Below are 14,110 nucleotides of genomic sequence, written 5' to 3' on the forward strand. Positions count from 1 at the left end.
AAAAAAAAAAAAAAAAGATTGTAGTTGGAGGAGTGAGGTGCTAGAGGTACCTTGACCAAACAGGAGGGCACATAATTGCCTTTACTTAATATCTTCTCAGAGACTGACAATAAGCTAGTGGCAGGGACCACATTTAATGCTCTTTTAATCTCCCATAGTGCCTGGCTCACAGGAAGTGCCCAGATAAGTAATAAAAACTTTATGTAAAAAGGAATTAGCCTCATAACCACATGGCTTTGGATATGCTAATTCAACTTTTGTACATCTATTATTTGTGAGAGACCTATTCTAGAAATTGTTGAAATGGTTATATCAAGAGTTTAATATTCACTAAACTGGCATCATAAAATTGACTTGCTGCAGCCTTGTCTGACCATGCTCATTGTTTCCGAGCTCAGTAATAAGCTTTGCAGGAGCCAGCCTGTTCTGACCTATCGCTACTGAGTCCCCATAGGATTATGTTCCCTCCTGTGGCTCTTACCCTGTTCTCCCTTGCAGAGTATGGGCATGGAGGGCTTCTCTTCTTAATCCTTCCTCATGGTAGGGTCCTAACAGGACAAATCTTTGTCCTTAACTTTCTATCCTCTCTGAACCTGGTACCAACTAGACTATTGATATGTATTTGTAACTAACAGATTAAATTGTCAAGTAGAAACAGTATTGATAAAAGTCTGTCTTGGAAAATAGCCAGAAAGTGTTAACCTACTTCTTATTACACAAATCTCATGCTCCTTATGTCCCAGTTAGACGTATTTGCTTTAGTTACTCGTTGACAGTTTAGGTTAACTTGCTAGTTAAGTAGCTAGCAAACTGAGAAAAATGTATTCAATATCTCAAAAGACCAAAAGGTTACTTCTCTGCTCTGTCCTCTCCCCTTCACAATTTAATTCCCAAGGAACTGATAAATTTTATCAGTATCTATTATTTTAAAACTGGCCAGACAATTAATAATAAAAGATATGGGACCAACCTAAGTACCCATCAACCAATGAGTGGATAAAGAAAATGTGGTATATTTATCCCATGGACTATTACTCAGCCATAAAAAAAAATAATGTATTTTGCAACAAAGATGCAGAAACTGGGTGGGGATAAAAAGAACTACGTACTGGGTATAATATATAGTACTAAGGTACTGATACACCAAAATCTCAGACTTCACTACTATATAATTCATCCATGTAGACTTCCACCAAGATGGCTGAATAGGAGCAGCTCCAGTCTGCAGTTCACAGTGACAGCAAGCCAGAAGATGAGTGATCTCCACATTGCCAACTGAGGTACCAGACTGATCTCATTGGAACTGGTTAGGCAGTGGATGTAGCCCAAGGAGGGCAAACCAAAGCAGGGTGTGGCATTGCCTCACCCTGGAAGAACAAGGGACCGGAAACCTCCCTCTCCTAGCCAAGGGAAGCCATTAGGGACTTTTCCAGACACTCTGGCTCACATACTATGCCTTTCCCATAGTCTTCATAACCTGCAGACCAGGAGAATCCTTCCTTTGCCTGTAACACCAGCGCCCCAGGTTTCCAGCATAATACTGACAGCCGTTTTAACTGCAGCATTTTTTTCCCCTCATACCCTAGTGGTGCCTGAACTCCAGAGAGAAAGAATTGCTCGTTCCCCTGAAAAAAAAGGGGCTTAAGCCAGGGAGCCAAGTGATCTTGCTCGGCGGGTCCCACCCCTATGAAGACCAGCAAGATAAGATCCACTGACTCGAAATTCTCGCAGCCAGCACAGCAATCTGAGCTCGACCTGGGATGTTCTAGCTCAGTGGCAGAAGGATGTCTACCATGACTGAGGCTCAGGTATGTGGTTCTAACCTCGCCTGTGTAAACAAAGACACCGGGAAGTTTACACAGCAACTGGGCAGAGCCCATAGCAGCTCAGCAAGGCCTCTGCAGGCAGATTGTGACTAGACTCCTTTCTTGCTAGACAGGGCATCTCTGGAAAAAGGCAGCAGCCCATCAGGGACTTATAAATAAAGCCCCCACTTTCCTGGGTCATAGCACCTGGGAAAAGGGGTGATTGTGGGTTCCACTTCACAGTTAAAACATCCCTGCCCAGCAGCTCTGAAGGGAGCAATGGAGCTCCCAGCATAGCACTTGAGCTCTGATAAGAGAAAGACTGCCTCTTCATGTGGCTCCCTGACCCCTGTTTATCCTAAGAGATATCTCATACAGGAGAGCTCTGGCTGACATCTGATGGGTACCCTTCTGGGACAAAGCTACCAGAGGAAGGAACAGGCAGCAATCTTTGCTGTTCTGCAGCCCCCACGGGTGATTCCCCGGCAAGCAGGGTCTGAAGTGGACCTCCAGCAGACCTGCAGCAGAGGGGCCTGTTAGAAAAACTAAAAAACAAAGAAATAGCTTCAACATCAACAGAATGGATGTCCACTCAGAGACCCTATCCAAAAGTCACCAATTTCAAAGACCAAAGATAGATAAATCCACAAAGATGAGAATAAACTAGTGCAAAAAGGCTGAAATTGCCAAAAACCAGAACGCCTCTTCCCCTCTAAGGGACCACAACTCCTCACCAGCAAGGGAACAAAACTTGAAAAAAGGTAAGATGAAATGCTAACTAGAATAACCAGCATACAGAAGAACATAAACAACTTGATGGAGCTGAAAAACAGCACAAGAACTTCATGAAGCATACACAAGTTTCAATTGCCAAATCGATCAAGTGGAAGAAAGGGTATCAGAGATTGAAGATCAACTCAATGAAATAAAGTGAGAAGGCAAGATCAGACAAAGAGTGAAAAGAAATGAACAAAGCCTCCCAAGAAATACGGGATTACACAAAAAGACCAACTCTACTTTTGATCAGTGTACCTGAATGTGATGGGGTGAATGAAACCAACTTGGAAAACACTCTTCAGGATATTATCCAGGAGGACTTCCCCAACCTAGCAAGGCAGAGCAACATTCAAATTCAGGAAATACAGAGAACACCATACGATTGCTCAAGAAGAGCAACCCCAAGGCACATATTCATCAGATTCACTAGGGTTGAAATGAAGGAAAAAATGCTAAGGGCAGTCAGAGAGAAAAGCTGGGTTACCCACAAAGGGAAATCCATCAGACTCACAGCCAATCTCTTGGCAGAAACCCTAGAAGCCAGAAGAGAGTGGGGGCCAATATTCAACATCCTTAAAGAAAAAAATTTTCAACCCAGAATTTCGTATCCAAACTTAGCTTCATAAGTGAAGGCAAATAAAATCCTTTCCAGACAAGCAACTGCTGAGATTTTTGTCGCTCCCAGGCCTGCCTTACAAGAGCTCCTGAAGGAAGCAACTAAACATGGAAAGGAACAACCAGTACCAGCGACTACAAAAACACACCAAATTGTAAAAACCATCAACACTATGAAGAAACTGTATCAACTAACGGGCAAAACAACCAGCTAGCATCAAAATGGCAGGATCAAATTCACACATAATATTAACCTTAAACGTAAATGGGCTAAATGCCCCAATCAAAAGACACAGACTGGAAAATTGGATAAAGAGTCGAGAACCATCGGTGTGCTGTATTCAGGAGACCCATCTCATGTGCAAAGACACACATAGGCTCGAAACAAAGGGACAGAGGAAGATTTACCAAGAAAATGGAAAGGAAAAAAAAAAAAAGCAGGGGTTGCAATCCTAGTCTCTGATAAAACAGCCTTAAAACCAATAAAGATCAGAAGAGACAAAGAAGGGCATTATATAATGGTACAGGGATCAATGCAACAAGAAGAGCTAAGTATCCTAAATATATATGCACCCAATATAGAAGCACCCAGATACATAAAAAAAAGTTCTTAATGACCTACAAAGAGACTTAGACTCCCACACAGTAATAGTGGGAGACTTTAGCACACCACTGTTAATATTAGATCAACGAGACAGAAAATTAACAAGGATATCCAGGACCAGGACTTGAACTCAGATCTGGACCAAGCAAACCTAACAGACATTCTTCTCAGTACCACATCACACTCACTCTAAAATTGACCACATAATTGGAAGTAAATCACTTCTCAGCAAATGCAAAGGAATGGAAATCATAACAAACAGTATCTCAGACCACAGTACAATGAAATTAGAACTCAGGATTAATAAACTCACTCAAAACCGCACAACTACATGGAAACTGAACAACCTGCTCCTGAATGACTACTGGACAAAAAGTATGTATGTTCTTCATTGAAGTATGTTTGTTCTTCAAAACCAATGAGGAAAAAAAACACAGCGTACCAGAATCTCTGGGACACATTTAAAGCAGTGTCTAGAGGGAAATTTATAGCACTAAGTGACCACATGAGACGTGAGGAAAGATCTAAAATCAACACCCTAATGTCATGATAAAAGAACTAGAGGAGCAAGATCAAACAAATTCAAAAGCTAGCAGAAGACAAGAAATAACTAAGGATCGCAGTAGACCTGAAGGAGATAGAGACACAAAAAACCCTTTAAAAAAAAAATCCAGGAGCTGGGTTTTTGAAAAGATCAACAAAATAGACTAGCCAGACTAAAAAAGAGAGAAGAATCAAATAGATGGAATAAAAAATGATAAAGGGGATATGACCACAGATCCCACAGAAATACAAATTACCATCCGAGATTACTACAAACACCTCTATGCACAGAAACCAGTAAATCTAGAAGAAATGAATAAATTCTGCGACACTTACACCCTCCCAAGAATAACCAGGAAGAAGTTGAATCTCTGAATAGACCTACAACAAGGTCTGAAATTGAGGCAGCAATTAATAGCCTACGAAAGTCCAGGACCAGGTAGGTTCACAGCTGAAATCTACCAGAGGTACAAAGAGGAGCTGGTACCATTCCTCCTGAAACTATTCCAAACAATACAAAAAAAGAGGCAATCCTCCTTAACTCATTTTATGAAACCAACATTATCCTGATACCAAAACCTGGCAGAGACACAACTAAATAAATTTCAGGCCAATATGCACGATTATTTGAAAATCCTCAATAAAATACTGGCAAACCGAATCCAACAGCACATCAAAAAGCTTATCCATCACAATCAAGTCAGCTTCATCCCTGCCTGGGATGAAAGGCTGGTTCAGCATACACAAATCTATAAATGTAATCTATCACATAAACAGAACCAAAGACAAAAACCACGATTATGTCAATAGATGCAGAGAAGGCCTTTGACAAAATTCAACAGCCCCTTATGCTAAAAACTGTCAATAAACTAGGTATTGATGGAATGTATCTTAAAATAATAAGAGCAATTTATGACAAACACACAGCTAATATCATACTGAATGGGCAAAAACTAACGCATTCTCTTTTAAAACTGGCATGAGACAAGGATGCCCTCTCTCACCACTCCTATTCAACATAGCATTGGAAGTTCCGGCCAGGGTAATCAGGCAAGAAACAGAAATAAAGGATATTCAATTAGGAAAAAAGGAAGTCAAATTGTCTCTATTTGCAGACGACATGTTTGTATATTTAGAAGAGCCCATCATCTCAGCCCAAAATCTCCTTAAGATTATAAGCAACTTCAGCAAAGTCTCAGGATACAAAATCAATGTGCAGAAATTACAAACATTCCTATACACCAATAACAGAGAGCCAAATCATGAGTGAACTCCCATTCACAATTGCTACAAAAAGATAAAATACCTAGGAATACAACTAACAAGGGATGTGAAGGACCTCTTCAAGGAGAACTACAAACCACTGCTCAAGGAAGAGGACACAAACAGATGGAAAACATTCCATGCTTATGGTTAGGAAGAATCAATATCTTGAAAATGGCTATACTGCCCAAAGTAATTTATAGATTCAGTGCTAACAAGGTACCATTGACTTTCTTCACAGAATTGGAAAAAAACTACCTTAAACTTCATACAGAACCAAAAAAGAGCCCACATAGCCAAGACAATCCTAAGCAAAAAAAAGCTGGAGGCATCACACTACCTGACTTCAAACGATACTACAAGGCTACAGTAATCAAAACAGCATTACTGTTACCAAAACAGATACAGACCAATGGAACAGAACTGAGGCCTCAGAAGTAATTCCACACATCTATAACCATCTGATCTTTGACAAACCTGACAAAAACAAGCAATGGGGAAAGGATTCTCTATTTAATAAATGGTGTTTGGAAAACTGGCTAGCCATATAAAAGCTGAAACTGGATCCCTTTTTTACATCTTCTACAAAAATTAACTCCAGATGGATTAAAGACTTAAAACCTAAGACATAACACCATAAAAATCCTGGAAGAAAACCTAGGCAATACCATTCAGAACACAGGCATAGGTAAGGACTTCAAAAACAATGGCAACAAAAGCCAAAACAGACAAATGGGATCTAATTAAGAGCTTCCACACAGCAAAAGAAACTACCATTAGAAGTGAACTGGCAACCAACAGAATGGGGAAAAAATGTTTGCAATCTACCCATCTGACAAAGGACTAATTTCCAGAATCTACAAAGAACTTAATAAAATTTACAAGGAAAAAAACCCCATCAAAAAGTGGGCAAAGGATATAAACACGCTTTTCAAAAGAAGACATTTATGTAGCCAACAAACATATGAAAAAAAGCTTATCACCACTAGTCATTAGAGAAATGCAAATCAAAACCACACTGAGATACCATCTCACAGCAGTTAAAATGCTGATCATTAAAAAATCAGGAGACAACACATGCTGGAGAGGATGTGGAGAAATAGGAACGCTTTTACACTGTTGGTGGGAGTGTAAATTAGTTCAACCATTGTGGAAGATGGTGTGGTGATTCCTCAAGGATCTAGAAATAGAAATACCATTTGACCCAGTAATGCCATTACTGGGTATAAACCCAAAGGATTATAAATCATTCTGTTATAAAGACACATGCACACGTATGTTTACTGCAGCTCTGTTCACAACAGCAAAGACTTGGAACCAACCCAAATGCCCATCAATGATAGACTGGATAAAGAAAATGTGGCACATATACACCATGGAATACTATGCAGCCATTAAAAAAGGATGAGTTCCTATACTTTGCAGGGACCTAGATGAAGCTTGAAACCATCGTTCTCAGCAAGCTGATACAAGAACAGAAAACCAAACACTGCATGTTCTCACTCATAAGTGGGTGTTGAACAATGAGAATACATGGACAAAGGGAGAGGAACATCACACACTGGGGCCTGTTAGGGGGTTGGGGGCCTAGGGTAGAGATAGCAGGGGTGGGGGTTTGGGGAGGGCTAACATTAACAGAAATATGTAATGTGGATGACAGGGGGATGGATGCAGCAAAGCACCATGGCACATGTATACCTATATAACAAACCTGCACATTCTGCACCTGTACCCCAGAACTTAATAAAAAAATTCATCTGTGCAACCCAAAAGCACTTGTACCCCCAAAAGCTATTGAAATAAAAATAACCATTCAGTCCTCAGAAAACATCATTAGGAACACACCAAACTCCGTGGTCTATATCAACATATAGACATCAACAATGAGTTCTAAAATCTCTTTCATCCAAAAGGGACTTTCTATGCATAGGCTTCAGGGGATCCGTATCTCAGGTATTCTCAAAGAGGTCTATAAACCAAGAATTGCTGATGTAGATCACCAGGCAGTCTTTTTTTTTTTTTTTTTTTTTTACCCCTAAAGGTTTTGGTTAATATACTAAATAGCATAGAAGAGTTTTCTTTATAACTCTGTTACAAACCTTAACCATTTATCCAAACTGGAACAGGTAGTTTTTTGCTTAGCTCCTAGGAAATGATTTTAGTAAAATAAGACTTGGCCAGATATGGATTCAGAAATCCTCACAATGTTACTTATATAATAAACTATATCAAAAATATCCTATAACATGAAATATGTGACTAATGAATTTTTCATGGAAGTTGTGGAACGTATCATGCTATTTGAAGTAGACAAAAGTATATTACAAAGTGGCATATAAGCTATAAAACCATAATTTCAATTTGATAAACATACAGAGTAGAGAATGTAGGCCAAGTTAAATTCTGTGCCTCAGTTTCAATTTTCTCTGATGAATGTGGCTTACTATTATAATCAGAAAATTATTTTACTGCTGACTTCCAGTTAATTATGGAAGCTGTATTCTAGCAATACTAAGGGAGTTAACTCTGAATAAATCATAATACTAATGTTTTAGTGAACTTTATTGTACAGAACAAAATAAATATATCCTGATTTTGCAATGATTTTCTCTCCCATGAAAGTGTGGGTGAAAACCAGTAACTTTTAAAAATACTTTAGGACTCTAATAAGATAATATGTACATTCACGCCTTATCTTGTGAGTATTTAAATGGAGAGAGGTTCACCTAAAAAAAGTTTTCCCCAGGAAACCCATAGTTTTTTTTGCCTCAACTGACCTATTAAAAAAGCCTACCTGTATCAACTTTCTGCCAATCTGGAGAAGATTTGTTTTCTTTGATCTGATGTCATGTGTTCACAAGCTTCTAAAATGTTTGCCAAAATTAAAGTTTGTTGGATGGTTTTTGCCTTAACCCATATTCTTCCATTCATTCCAAATACTATCTCCAGTGGATAGAGTTTTCCCACTTCCTGTATGATTTCACAATCTGGAGCTAATAGCCTGGTGGGAAGAGAAAAGAAAATGAAATTTAATAAAGTGGCAAAGATGTGTCCGTAGTCTCCTTTACAATGTGATTCCTTCTCTGAGCAGTTCTCCATAGTTGTTGAACAAGAACAAGGCACATGATGACATCTGCTGCCTCCTTTCTTCCAAGAAACTTTACACTTTTCAAAGGTATACTAGAGATGACAAAGTTGGGCTATCCCCTACAAAGAAATCAAACTCCCTAGGTTACCAGCTTTGCAAAAAATGTAAATCATTCCTCTAGATTGTCAGAGCACCTTAATTCTAGACTGGGAAGCATAACTTTTTTGTTATCTACAGTGCTAAAAGACACTTTACACTTACTTTCCTGACCATGTTATGCTCTTGTGTTAAATTCAGTACTTGGAGAGGAACACTGGCTCTTTCAAACCACAAGGAAGCTGCTTGGTTAATAACACGCTTTTCTGGGCCGGGCGTGGTGGCTCACGCCTGTAATCCCAGCACTTTGGGAGGCCGAGGTGGGTGGATCACGAGGTCAAGAGATCGAGACCATCCTGGTCAACATGGTGAAACCCCGTCTCTACTAAAAATACAAAACATTAGCTGGGCATGGTGGTGCGTGCCTGTAATCCCAGCTACTGAGGAGGTTGAGGCAGGAGAATTGCCTGAACCCAGGAGGCGGAGGTTGCGGTGAGCCGAGATCGTGCCATTGCACTCCAGCCTGGGTAACAAGAGTGAAACTCCGTCTCAAAAAAAAAAAAAAAAAAAAAAAAATACGCTTTTCTGATGTCCAAACTTAATTCTCCAGATCTTTAGGATATGTAGCAAGAAGAGGCATACAAGATAGCTCTGAACTTCACTGGTTATAGGAGTAAAGCCCCTGAATATGGCACAGCTTTGAATGGGTAAAGTTCTATACACCAAAAAGAGAATCTGCCTCAGTGGGAACTACTAAACTTACCAGGACCAAATGGCAGAAGCCTTCTGTGAATGTCTACATAGGCTTGAACATCATAAGCTTGAACATCACAATCTAAGCTGCGTGTGACCCCCATAATTAGAAAAATTTGATAATTTGATAACAACTACAGAGTACATCTGTATTCAATTGACTCAGAAGAGGGGAAAGGCCAGTTTTCACATTTGGGCTGAGTATATCAGCTGAGGAACAGGCCTGGGAGGGAAGACATGAATACAGAGTAAGAGCTTAAAGCATGAAGTATTAGCCCACCAGAAACTACACAGCCAAACACATCCAAATTTTATATGTTTACAAGAAGATAGGATTAAATTTATGAGTTTCCAAATGTGTTAAAATGGATATTGATTTTTATCTTTGAGGAGGAATTCAAATGTCACAAAGAATCTGAATCCTGAAGAGTAATCAACTTTTCAACAATGTATAATTATAAAAAAAGGCAGGGAAGCCAGCAGACATCAGGACTTACTTTCTAATTAAGCCCAAAGTCACTTTAAAAAGCAGACCATCCTGTCCAATGACACCCATTCCATTGGCTCGTCCACAGCTGTCAATACAGACCATCTCTGGTTCCATGTCTTTATTAGCAACCACAAATTGGCCATAGATGAGATCTCCAACCTATAATGATATTAAAAACCAGTTCATTTCCTCTCAGCAAACTACTCTACAGGTGCTGCTATTGGTTCTTTCCCACAGCCATCAATGCCAGCCACCTCCAGTTCTGTGGCTAAGGGACTGACTACACTACAGGATTTCTATAGTCACTTTGGAGTTGAGTCTTGTGAAAAAAAGGAATGCATGTATCATTCCCTTTCACCAACCAGGAAATCACAGAGGAGGAGCCATCTCAAAGCCAGAGAACACCTCTAGGGTTTCACTGTCTAATATGGTAGGTAGCTAATTATTTGAACTCACATTTAATTAAAATTAGATACTTAATTTCCTGAGTTGCATTAGCCACATTTCAGGTGCTCAACAGCTAGTGGCTACCATACTAATCAGTGCAGATGTAAAACAGCATCACTGTAGAAAATTATATTAGGTGACACCACCCTAGAGAATTACAGATTTAGAGAGAGAGGAAGGAACTCACAGCATGCAAATTATTCAAAGCAAAACAAAATAACTGACTGACACTTCTCCCTGCAAGACTTAAAAACCTCATGGAGCTAAACTTTAAAGTGATGAAACTGAGGAAATGGAGAGTGAACTCGTTCTGTTTACTCAACAAAATGTATTAAGTACCTACTGTTTGTTGGTGACTATGTAAACTATAGAGGAAGAAAACATTCTCCGCTTTTCAGAAGCATTTGGTCTTGGAGGGCAGTGGGGAGGTACATATACTAAATCCAGTAAGTGCTAGAGCAAAGATAGGAGACAAGTGACAACTGGGGATGGCTTTAGAGAGGTGGTTGTGTTTAGCCTAAGTCTAAAAAGATGAGAATGTGTTCCACAGGCTGAGAAGGAATAATGCAATCCAGAGGGAAATAAGGGCAGGAAATTGAGTTTAGTGGTTTTTGGTGTGATTCAAGTAGGGCTCTATGAAGGATATAATTAGGGATAAGGAAAGACACCTGCAGTGTAATGCCAAGGAATTCTGTAAATTTTGGACAATCTTATTTTTTTCTTTTCCAGAAAGTGACTGTATGAGGATGTCTGCTCTCAAAACCCTGGATGGTGAGGTAAAAGTGTGGAGGCAAGGATTAATGTGACTGAGTCCAGTCAAGAGGGAGCTAAAGCCTGAACTTGCAAAGTGGAGATAAAGGGATGCCCATTATCAAAGATCAGAGATGGAATCAAATAGGATCAAAATAGGGTTAGGCAATTAAATATGCATGAGAAGTGAATGAGAAGCAGCAAAGACATCACTAAACGTCAGGCTGGGGTAGACAAGAAGAGTGTGGCTATGCTACCTGAAAAGCCCAAACTGAAAACCCAAGGCAATAATATCACTCCTCTCTCAGTTCCTAGGACCTACAGCCAGGATGGATGGATAGCTGATAATGTCAAAATGTGCACAACTTGTCCCTCCTCTAAGCCTACAGAAGACTTCCTTGTCCAGAGGATATGGACATAAATAATGGAGATGACAGATAAAACCTTTCAATTCAGTAGAAATGAAACATGCCAAGAACAAATGTAGTCAATGTAAAATAAGTATGTGGCTCTGGTCCTGGAGCATCTGAAGAAACTCTTGAAGCCTGGGGCACTTACATCCATGCACAGAGATCTAGGTCATGCTTTGGAGACAATTCAGGTAGCCTTCTGGATATTTGAGTGTTCTAGGGAATGGATGTTTTTCTTGCTTTGAAACCAAAGGCTCCCATCATTACCTGCACATTTGGTCTGTTTCTTTTAGTTGCACCTTCAAATGACAAGTAAGACAAAGAAGCTGGCTCACTCCCTCCAACATCAACTTTGAATATATCTCCAGATTTTGCTGTCACTATGCCAATCACATGGTCTCCTTTCACTGGAACATACTACAAGAGGAAACAGAATGAGAAAACAGCCATAAATAACAAGATACCACTGGAAGGTACCTTCAGCTAGTCCTTTGTGGTTACCTTATTGTCATTAAAGAAAGAAATCTGATCGTATGCCACTTTCGGTAAAAGAAAATCACATAAAGTGTCCGGTTTGCAGCTTCTGGTAGTCTGTTAATTGAGCCCAAACCCGTATTTCTTCAGCACCCCAAACAGTAAGTCCCTAGCTTTGTAGCATAAAAGTGGCAAAGGAATCCTTACAACCAAGGAAGCCCATTCCATAGTTAGACATTTTTTTCTGTATGAAAATTCTTACCTGTCCTAGGAGAAATTAACCTCCCTGGACATCCACTCATTGAGCCTGGTCCTGCCCTCTGAGACTCCAAAGGGAAAGCCTGCTGCTCCCTGACCTTTGGGGTTTTGAAGACTATAATCATGACTGACAGCCTCCAAAGGTTTTTCTCTCCTGGTCGCCCTTCTCAGGGTATGTTCCTATTGTTCACGGACCCTCTAAAGGACATGAAAAGTGGGCACAAGACTACGGTGGTTCTAGGGGCTCTAGGTTAGCCTGAACAAGGAGGGCTTCAAAGTCCCATCCTTTCTTCTTTTGGAAGGTCTTCTTAAAGCAGGGCTAGCACTCCGGAGTCCCAGCTTACCCGCTTCTGCTGAGAGTCCACCCAGTAAACGCCGCCGCCGCCACCGCCGGGCTCCTTGTGACGGAGGCGGCCGCACTTGGTGACCAGCAGGCGGTCCCCACAGCGCCGCAAGCCCGGGCCGCAAATAACGCGTACCCGCGAGCGCGCTCCAGCATTCAGGCTCAACGGTCGCTCCCCTGCACCGCCAGGGCCTTCCGCGTCCTCCTGTTCCGGCAGGAGCAGCTCCTCACCCGGGAGCACCACCTGACCTAGTACTGAGCGCGCACCGCGCGCCCTGCAGCCAGCAAGACATTCAGCAGCTACAGATGCAGCTTCGGCCATTGCGGACGCCCCCAAACACCGTTTCCGGTATCCGCCTTCCGCTTCCGCTCCGATTCCAACACCCGCCCTAGATGACTTTCCGGTTCCGGCAGTAGCGGTCGGTTGCATTGGATCAGCTTAGGAAGCTTCATTGCCGTCAGCTCACAGGTTCCCGTCCAAGGGGGCTGTGATTGTGTCTGTAGCCAGCTATCTGCCTTACCGGCGTGAGCCACCGCCCCCGGCCGAACTTTTATGTTTTTTAGGATGATTGAGACAGATCATCTTTAACACACCCTCCAAATTTGGCAAGCCATTTTCCCCGCTAGGTGTAATAAAAGGCCAACAAATAAAAGGGGCTCCCACTCCAGGCTAGTTTCCCTGGCAAAAGCGGGAGCTCCTGTGGCAGGGACAGTATTAATTGTGCTTTTCTCTTCCCCACTCCAGAAGTATTGGGTGACCCCGCCTGCCTCAGTGTTGGCAGGCTCAACGCCACGGCTGAAGGGCGCTCAACGACCTCACATTCGGGCCAAAGAAGCCGGTGGGGAAATGTTCTCTGGACTGTCCTTCATTCACCCCACGTTGGTAGTGAAGTCTTTGGAAGAAATTCGGATCAGATCTAGCAGAGGCCGCACGTGGCAAGCGGTGTAGAGCTCTAGCAGGTCAACAGGTGAAACAGCTGAGGCCGGGACGGAAAGTTTTCTCGCGACCCGAGGGCCGGGGCTGGGCCACTTCTGAGCACCGCCCACCCTGACACGCCCAGAGCGGGCGGGGCGCGAGGGACGGCAGCCAGCACAACTTGCCGTGCGCAGCCGCGTCGGTGCTTCGCCGCCTCGGGGTCTTGAGCCCTGGCGAGAGCTAGAAGCCGGTGCTGGGCGGCCGGAATTCGTCCGCTGGCAGGTGGGAGTCCGAGGCCGCGAACGAGTGTCCGAAACCCGGCTTCAAGCCCTCGAGGGCTCGCGGGTTGGTCCTAGGGTCCCATGGGTCACGGTTCACGTTTTCGAGCAGCGCGTGCTTCCTCTCTGGTTATAAAAGTGGGAAAAGTGCAACGACTGGGGAATGAGGAAGAGGCTTTGCCCTCTGCCAGCGCGTGTGT

General features: G+C 42.1%; 1 protein-coding gene and 1 long non-coding RNA gene across 9 annotated transcripts in view; one reads left to right on the forward strand and one right to left on the reverse strand.

The window, feature by feature from the left end:
- The window catches only part of EXOSC3 (exosome component 3), a 75,096-nt gene extending 61,395 nt beyond the window's left edge, over positions 1-13,701 (reverse strand). For 6 of the 8 annotated variants that reach the window (XR_005202534.1, XM_037743716.1, XM_037743715.1 and 3 more), the window contains exons 1-4: positions 12,718-13,081; positions 11,909-12,058; positions 10,042-10,193; positions 8,402-8,608 (exon numbers count right to left, since the gene is read on the reverse strand). Coding sequence is in view for 7 of the 8 variants with exons in the window: in XM_037743716.1 (XP_037599644.1) it covers positions 8,407-8,608; positions 10,042-10,193; positions 11,909-12,058; positions 12,718-13,038 (825 nt within the window). In the remaining variant the exon portion in view is untranslated. Of the gene's footprint in view, positions 1-7,616; positions 8,609-10,041; positions 10,194-11,908; positions 12,059-12,717 lie in introns of those variants that run through there. The other 2 variants (XM_017543213.2, XM_017543214.2) reach the window with 2 other exon arrangements.
- LOC119473327 lies at positions 9,542-12,220 on the forward strand. Its single transcript, XR_005202535.1, has 2 exons — positions 9,542-10,464; positions 11,211-12,220. It is a non-coding gene; the product is annotated as an uncharacterized LOC119473327 (long non-coding RNA).
- Positions 13,702-14,110: the final 409 nt, after the last annotated feature.

The sequence above is a fragment of the Cebus imitator genome, unplaced genomic scaffold (assembly GCF_001604975.1).
Source record: "Cebus imitator isolate Cc_AM_T3 unplaced genomic scaffold, Cebus_imitator-1.0 Scaffold149, whole genome shotgun sequence".
NCBI lineage: Eukaryota > Metazoa > Chordata > Mammalia > Primates > Cebidae > Cebus > Cebus imitator.